This window comes from Bactrocera oleae, chromosome 6, assembly GCF_042242935.1.
Source record: "Bactrocera oleae isolate idBacOlea1 chromosome 6, idBacOlea1, whole genome shotgun sequence".
Lineage (NCBI taxonomy): Eukaryota > Metazoa > Arthropoda > Insecta > Diptera > Tephritidae > Bactrocera > Bactrocera oleae.
In genome coordinates, this window is record NC_091540.1 from 30,596,611 (window position 1) to 30,605,759 (window position 9,149).

Sequence of the window (9,149 nt, forward strand, 5' to 3'; positions counted from 1 at the left end):
AAATTATTCTGAGAAATTTTATTTCGATCCAATAATTAATCAATAGATTTAGGCTGTTTAATAGATTATCTCACTAATCTACTAGATTTAGCAAAATTTCGCCATCCAAAAATCACTTTTGTTAATCTCGTCACAGGTGATTTGAATCTAATTTACTCAAAATCTCCCTTTTCGACTCAGATTTAGCGTTTTCTGTTTGTCACATTTTGTTTTATTAAAGAATATTTTGACTTTAAAAAGTGTCAAATTGAAAAAAATTAAGTAAACAAATAAAGTAACAAATTAAAGCAATATCAAGTAAATAAGTGAGATTGGCAGAAACTAGTACCAAAAAAAGGACAGTAATGTGGAGTGAGGCTGTCAAAAACAGCTGTTTTATAAATACTCAACGGCAGTGAGGACAGACTAGATTATTGAATAGATTAAATGTAATCTCATAATTTTTTTTGTTTGGAATATGGTATTATGTATATATATAATATATACATATATGTATTTTTGTTAGTTACCGGTAAGTATCGGTATATCTGCCGCAATAATGATAAGATACAAGATTACGAAAAGTATTTGCCGTTTCTTTTTTCGGCTTAGGCTGTGACAAATTACACTATACCGCTATCTAGTAACGTAATTCTTTTGAGATAAGAAGAAAAAGCATATAAATTGCCAATTAAGTGAATGGTTAAAAGGGATTGTGATTGCAAAGGTTGTATTTGTTTGAATTTATAAGTATAAAATGTATTGATTTTGGAAAATGAAGTTTGCAAAAGCGAGTTGCAATAACTATTATGCAAATAAACCATTAAAAATGATTTGTTTCAGTTTTCCTTCGGATATATAAGTTTTAAAAAATAATACGTAATTTTTTGCAGGCGAAATTAATTTCATAATCATAATAATTGTAATTTCAAAATCTTTTCACAAAAATTTCATTTAAATACATTTGAACTAATATATGTTTCTTGGTGAAAGAGCAGAAGCTTTTCGTCCCACCTGCATTTGTGCACAAATATGTATCGGCCGACATTTAATCAATAGATTAAGGCTGTTTAGTAGATTATCTCACTAATCTACTGGATTTAGCAATATTTCGCCATTCAAAAATCACACTTGTTAATCTGGTTAGTATTTACGCTTTTGTTTTCAATTTTAATGCCCTATTCTTTTTCTCATTTGAAACGAATTACGTTACAAGAAGGCGGTTGGCATAATCCTAATCCTGGGCCCGGAATTTTCAAAGGGGCCCGTATGTGAAGACGATGTTACCATCAATAAAAAAAACACACGGAAACGACCTACATGAAGAAGTGGTTGAAAATTCCAGTAAAGAAGAAATTTAATTCAATTGAAACACTTTCTACGCCACACTTGTCAGCGTTCTCGTCGCGATTTCAGAATATCAAATAAGATCAACTTAACGCAGGTGTAAAAAAGTATTCCATTGATGTATTTGATAAGTTGTCTAATGAAGCTATTAACAGTATAAGTATAACAAGTTTACGATACAAATTTTGGAACCCGTCTTACTCCATAAAACTTATTGAATGCCATTAATGCTTGAAAATAAGCAAGACCTTTCCCAAATATTTGCATCGCTTTGAGAATATTTTGCACCTCACCCGTTTCTGTTTCAAGTGGTGAACGTTTGTTGGTACTTTAGCAGGTATCAAAAACTTTCATCGATCATGCTCGTCACAGGGGAGGATTTCAGGACTACATAGCTTCACTGTGCCTAGAGGCAAAATTAGCCAAGAAGTTGAATATCCAGACTACATATAAATCGACGCATTCGCTACCACCAAAGCTCGAAAAGCTCACTTCTAAGTTCAAAATAAGTTAAGATTGGAGGATTTAAAACTGCATGTTCAAAAACTTAATCATAACAGTCAATAAATTTCAAAAGAACCGCTTTTCATTAATTAAATTGATAAATGAATTATCAATCAAAATAATTTATCGAGATGGTTCTGTCTTCTTATTAACTGTCAAGTCTTGCTATCCCTATATTCATATATTTCGAAAAAATCTGAATAAATATTTCTACTGAAAGTCGCTGATGACGAACTGATTTATACCCCCTTTTACCCCTGCAGACTGATCGATATGTTCGGTAAAAATCAGCCACATGGACTGGTGTCTTCGTCCTTGAAAAGTTGTAGCCGGTTTTCGAAAATTTTTTGATATGAAGTTGCTTTAATCACTAGTCTGAATGAGACTTTCATTACGTGCATTGTTTATTGTTAAGGTATCATCACTTATTTCTTGAATTAGTGTTCTATTATTATACTGTACATAAATTCACAATCATCAGAAAAGATACAATTCTTGTCCAGTTTTAATTTTTTAAATACAGAATTTTTCCTTTACACATAGTGTTCTTTATTTATTATTACAATTAATTCATCTTTTTGATTTATCTGCAAGTTTGTTCCTTTGGTAATGGTGTAATTAATTTTACATTTTCTTTAAAAAAAGTTTCTTGGGATTTTTAGGGTGTATAATGTATTGTATTTACTTCATTGACGATTTCTACTTCGTTGAGTTGAATCATGGTGTATCCCGCAACTTCAATTATCGGTGCTGCTTGTAGAAACGCTATCACCAATTTCATCAGAAACGCTATTATTATCCACATGGTCTGAAAATACATTGTCCCGTGAAGAAGCATTATTTTTTATATGCTAATGTTAATCCTCTTCGGTGTCTAACTTCTCTGCTTTAGCTAATTTAAGTGGCCTCTTTATGTTTGCTACAAGAATGTTCTGCAGGGGGTAAATTGGTAATACGGTTCGTCCTTGTGTCGTACTCGTTTGTAGTTTTTTATTGGCCCTGACGATCTCAGTTCTATGTAGTCTCTGTCCTTTTTTCTTTCTTGTATTATGTGATGTCTATTTTTTTTTTTTAATTTTTGGATCTATATCATTTTTTGCGTTATTGGGTGTACATTTAATTGTTGTGTGATGTTGGTCATTATAGTTACCCATAACGCTCACTATCTTCATTTCTGTTGAGAGGCTTGGATCTTTAATTCCTGTTAGTTCTTCTACCAGGGTTGAGTGCAGCCTCTCAATGTCTGCATTGCCTGTATGAGAATTTGGGTTTGTTAGGTGTACCTCTACTCCTTCTGCATTTAAGAACTGTATCAATTGTTCGGCCCTGAATTCATTATCCGTTATGATTTGTTTTGGTTTTCCAAATTGCGCGATATGTTCAATTATAATAGCCTTCTTTGCCCTCTAATTTCTATCAGTTATGCTGTATCCTGCCGTGAATTTTGTTCGTTTGTCAATAACTGTGACAAAGGACTGCTTTTTGAAATGAAAAATGTCTACATGTATTATTTCGTTTTATGTGTTGGTGTTTCTGTTAGTTTAAACTTTGGTCTTATCGGTTTCCTATCATACTTAACTCTTTGGCACTTTTCACAGTTATTTATTATTAACTGTATGTGATCTTTGAATTTGGGACAGTATATTTTGACCTTAAGTGTATTGTAAGTTTCGTTTATTCCGCTATACATTGACTCATTACTATGGTAAAGTAAGATTTGCTTATATAAATTTTCTTCTTTTTCTATTTCTGTTGCTCTTTTTGTACATTTGACAAATTTAAAATTATTATCATGTGAAAACATCGAAATCATTAATATCTGTGGATTGAATTATGCGCCACCTTGTTTAGCACTCACCTTTTTATCTTGTATTCACTAATAAATTGTTTTTTTTTTATGTTTTTTAAAGAAGTCCACAATTTATTTTCGCACAAAATTAATATAAGTATTTTAAATAACTAACAGGTTGTGACGTTGATAGTGGAGATAGCGATTGGTACGATTACGTTGCGCAAGAGAGGCTGGTGGTCGCTCGTCGTCCCCTTTTTACCTCCCTCGGTGTGGTGTGTAGTGTGTCTTCATATGTGGTGTGATCGTGATGATAGGGTTGGTGTGGAATGTGTGTGTGGGATGTAGGTGTGGTGATGTGGATGTGAATTGCTCATTTAACCATCCCGGCCCACCTAGGCAAATATTTAGCCTAGCAAATTCTGCAGTTGTTGCAACGTTGCTACAACACTGCTGAGGCCAGTGGGGCGGCGGGATGATGGTCTGGGCCGTCGGTGCCGTGCAGGTGTTTCGTTCCTTACATTCCTTGGACGATACTGTGGAGCGGCAGCTGGGCGTTGATGTTGTATCGGGTGGCTGGGTGGCGGTCGCCTGACAGCGCCGCGACTGCGTGGTGCGGGTGGTCGCCGAACGTCGCGCCTGGAGGTGCGGTGAAGGAACGTATGGTGTAGCCTTCCGCACAATTGACATGAACACTCCGAGTCACACTCTTGCGTCGTATGGGTGAGACTCAGGCAATTGAGGCAGTGTCCATGCGCCTGGGCTACCCGCTGACGTTGACTGGGTTGCATGGATTTGAAGATGCTAGAGTGCTGTAGCCGGTGGGAGCGGCGACACAGCGGACATCGGGTGCGGTGCGGCTCCGGTTGCACCAATGGCGACGCTGGCGGTGGTTGTGCTGTGTTCCGCGCGACAGCTGTGACAGTTGTTGCAGCGGTGGCTCGAGGCGCTGGAATCGGCCCAGTGCGCGGCACGTTGATAGCCGATCGAATGGTTGGCGTTGGATTTGTCGGCATTTCCACGTCCATATTAATCTGTATGAAAAGATTAGATTTAGTATATGTTTGTGGCATATAATTGAATATGGGCAATTGTGCCACGTGATGTGGCACGCGTGGGTCGGCATATTGATCGACCATTTCTGTTTGGAATTGTTGTTAACGTTTTTTATTTTTATTTATTTGCGGGTTTATTGATTCGATTTATTTGAATTTAATACCATTTTATTTTCTGTAGTACGGTCGGTGGGCAGGAAGCATAGTTTTACGAGCGGTCTGGTTAGCGTTCCCGATTGCGTGCGGAGATCTACTATTCGGATATGACCGTCGGACCCGGAATGAAGCTTTTCTATGCGGCCAAGCCGCCATTCGGTGGGGGGGAGACAATCATCATGGATTAGGACGCAATCTCCAAGCTTTGGCGCTTTTTCTGGGGTTTTCCAGCGGTACCTCTTGTGGAGGTGTTTTAAATATTCTTCTTTCCATCGACGGCTAAAGTCATGATGGAGAATTTTGATTCTTTCCCATCGATTTAATAAGGATAGCGACTCCACGCCTGGCTCAGGTATGGCCAGAATGGGTGTTCCTTTGAGAAAATGCCCTGGAGTTAGGGCTGTCAAATCTGAGGGATCTTGCGAGTGTCGTTAGTGGCCGTGAATTGAGAACGGCTTCGATACGGATTAGTAATGTTGTAAATTCTTCGTAATTGAATTTGTAATTTCCAGCTACTTTTTTGAAGTGGGATTTGAAGCTTTTTACAGCTGATTCCCATAAACCACCCATATGAGGAGCGCTTGGGGGGATGAATTGCCAATTAATGCCTTGGGGCGCGTACTTTTGTACAATCTCAGGTGAGACTTGTTTGATAAAGTCCACAAATTGTTTTTCGGTGGCTCTTTGAGCGCCGATAAATGTTTTACCATTATCGCTCATGATCTTCGATGGAAAGCCGCGTCGACCGACGAAGCGAGCAAATGCCGCAAGGAAAGCCTCCTTTGTCAGATTAGTACAAAGCTCAAGGTGTACTGCTTTTGTCGTAAAACAGACAAAAACAGCCACATAGCCTTTCATCAGAGTGGGAGACGTTAACATGGACGCCTTTATTTGAAAAGGCCCAGCAAAGTCGACACCTGTGATGGAGAAAGGCAGAGCGAAGTTGCAGCGTTCGGGGGGAAGTGCTGCCATAATCTGTGTTCTCATCTTTTGCTTGTGCGTGGTACAGATTTTGCACAAGAAAATGCACTTCTTTATTTGGGGCTTAAGTCGGGGAATGTAAAATTCCTGGCGGACCATATGTTGCATGAGGCGATGTTCGGCATGAAGCATTAATATGTGGATATAATTGATGAGTAGTGTGGCAAGTCGAGACTTCTCTGGAACAATTATGGGATGGCGTTCGTTATACGTTAGGCTTGAATTGGCAAGTTGTAGCCGGTTTTCGAAAATTTTTTGATATGAAGTTGCTTTAATCACTAGTCTGAATGAGACTTTCATTACGTGCATTGTTTATTGTTAAGGTATCATCACTTATTTCTTGAATTAGTGTTCTATTATTATACTGTACATAAATTCACAATCATCAGAAAAGATACAATTCTTGCTCAGTTTTAATTTTTTAAATACAGAATTTTTCCTTTACACATAGTGTTCTTTATTTATTATTACAATTAATTCATCTTTTTGATATATCTGCAAGTTTGTTCCTTTGGTAATGGTGTAATTAATTTTACATTTTCTTTAAAAAAAGTTTCTTGGGATTTTTAGGGTGTATAATGTATTGTATTTACTTCATTGACGATTTCTACTTCGTTGAGTTGAATCATGGTGTATCCCGCAACTTCAATTATCGGTGCTGCTTGTAGAAACGCTATCACCAATTTCATCAGAAACGCTATTATTATCCACATGCTCTGAAAATGCATTGTCCCGTGAAGAAGCATTATTTTTTATATGCTAATGTTAATCCTCTTCGGTGTCTAACTTCTCTGCTTTAGCTAATTTAAGTGGCCTCTTTATGTTTGCTACAAGAATGTTCTGCAGGGGGTAAATTGGTAATACGGTTCGTCCTTGTGTCGTACTCGTTTGTAGTTTTTTATTGGCCCTGACGATCTCAGTTCTATGTAGTCTCTGTCCTTTTTTCTTTCTTGTATTATGTGGTGTCTATTTTTTTTTTTTAATTTTTGGATCTATATCATTTTTTGCGTTATTGGGTGTACATTTAATTGTTGTGTGATGTTGGTCATTATAGTTACCCATAACGCTCAGTATCTTCATTTCTGTTGAGAGGCTTGGATCTTTAATTCCTGTTAGTTCTTCTACCAGGGTTGAGTGCAGCCTCTCAATGTCTGCATTGCCTGTATGAGAATTTGGGTTTGTTAGGTGTACCTCTACTCCTTCTGCATTTAAGAACTGTATCAATTGTTCGGCCCTGAATTCATTATCCGTTATGATTTGTTTTGGTTTTCCAAATTGCGCGATATGTTCAATTATAATAGCCTTCTTTGCCCTCTAATTTCTATCAGTTATGCTGTATCCTGCCGTGAATTTTGTTCGTTTGTCAATAACTGTGACAAAAGACTGCTTTTTGAAATGAAAAATGTCTACATGTATTATTTCGTTTTATGTGTTGGTGTTTCTGTTAGTTTAAACTTTGGTCTTATCGGTTTCCTATCATACTTAACTCTTTGGCACTTTTCACAGTTATTTATTATTAACTGTATGTGATCTTTGAATTTGGGACAGTATATTTTGACCTTAAGTGTATTGTAAGTTTCGTTTATTCCGCTATACATTGACTCATTACTATGGTAAAGTAAGATTTGCTTATATAAATTTTCTTCTTTTTCTATTTCTGTTGCTCTTTTTGTACATTTGACAAATTTAAAATTATTATCATGTGAAAACATCGAAATCATTAATATCTGTGGATTGAATTATGCGCCACCTTGTTTAGCACTCACCTTTTTATCTTGTATTCACTAATAAATTGTTTTTTTTTTTATGTTTTTTAAAGAAGTCCACAATTTATTTTCGCACAAAATTAATATAAGTATTTTAAATAACTAACAGGTTGTGACGTTGATAGTGGAGATAGCGATTGGTACGATTACGTTGCGCAAGAGAGGCTGGTGGTTGCTCGTCGTCCCCTTTTTACCTCCCTCGGTGTGGTGTGTAGTGTGTCTTCATATGTGGTGTGATCGTGATGATAGGGTTGGTGTGGAATGTGTGTGTGGGATGATGTTAATTGCTCATTTAACCATCCCGGCCCACCTAGGCAAATATTTAGCCTAGCAAATTCTGCAGTTGTTGCAACGTTGCTACAACACTGCTGAGGCCAGTGGGGCGGCGGGATGATGGTCTGGGCCGTCGGTGCCGTCCAGGTGTTTCGTTCCTTACATTCCTTGGACGATACTGTGGAGCGGCAGCTGGGCGTTGATGTTGTATCGGGTGGCTGGGTGGCGGTCGCCTGACAGCGCCGCGACTGCGTGGTGCGGGTGGTCGCCGAACGTCGCGCCTGGAGGTGCGGTGAAGGAACGTATGGTGTAGCCTTCCGCACAATTGACATGAACACTCCGAGTCACACTCTTGCGTCGTATGGGTGAGACTCAGGCAATTCAGGCAGTGTCCATGCGCCTGGGCTACCCGCTGACGTTGACTGGGTTGCATGGATTTGAAGATGCTAGAGTGCTGTAGCTGGTGGGAGCGGCGACACAGCAGACATCGGGTGCGGTGCGGCTCCGGTTGCACCAATGGCGACGCTGGCGGTGGTTGTGCTGTGTTCCGCGCGACAGCTGTGACAGTTGTTGCAGCGGTGGCTCGAGGCGCTGGAATCGGCCCAGTGCGCGGCACGTTGATAGCCGATCGAATGGTTGGCGTTGGATTTGTCGGCATTTCCACGTCCATATTAATCTGTATGAAAAGATTAGATTTAGTATATGTTTGTGGCATATAATTGAATATGGACAATTGTGCCACGTGATGTGGCACGCGTGGGTCGGCATATTGATCGACCATTTCTGTTTGGAATTGTTGTTAACGTTTTTTATTTTTATTTATTTGCGGGTTTATTGATTCGATTTATTTGAATTTAATACCATTTTATTTTCTGTAGTACGGTCGGTGGGCAGGAAGCATAGTTTTACGAGCGGTCTGGTTAGCGTTCCCGATTGCGTGCGGAGATCTACTATTCGGATATGACCGTCGGACCCGGAATGAAGCTTTTCTATGCGGCCAAGCCGCCATTCGGTGGGGGGGAGACAATCATCATGGATTAGGACGCAATCTCCAAGCTTTGGCGCTTTTTCTGGGGTTTTCCAGCGGTACCTCTTGTGGAGGTGTTTTAAATATTCTTCTTTCCATCGACGGCTAAAGTCATGATGGAGAATTTTGATTCTTTCCCATCGATTTAATAAGGATAGCGACTCCACGCCTGGCTCAGGTATGGCCAGAATGGGTGTTCCTTTGAGAAAATGCCCTGGAGTTAGGGCTGTCAAATCTGAGGGATCTTGCGAGTGTCGTTAGTGGCCGTGAAT

The 9,149-nt window shown here is 39.0% G+C and overlaps 1 protein-coding gene and 1 long non-coding RNA gene across 2 annotated transcripts; both read right to left on the minus strand.

Moving 5' to 3' along the window:
- Nucleotides 1-3,807: 3,807 nt before the first annotated feature.
- LOC138857771 (uncharacterized) lies at nucleotides 3,808-5,638 on the minus strand. The gene has a single exon (XM_070111518.1). The coding sequence runs from the start codon at nucleotides 4,756-4,758 to the stop codon at nucleotides 4,027-4,029; it is 732 nt and encodes a 243-aa protein (XP_069967619.1). The 5' UTR covers nucleotides 4,759-5,638; the 3' UTR covers nucleotides 3,808-4,026.
- Nucleotides 5,639-6,308: 670 nt separating this feature from the next.
- LOC106621886 (uncharacterized) lies at nucleotides 6,309-7,457 on the minus strand. Its single transcript, XR_001330932.3, has 3 exons — nucleotides 7,299-7,457; nucleotides 6,870-7,194; nucleotides 6,309-6,527 (listed from the first exon to the last, which is right to left on the minus strand). It is a non-coding gene; the product is annotated as an uncharacterized lncRNA (long non-coding RNA).
- Nucleotides 7,458-9,149: the final 1,692 nt, after the last annotated feature.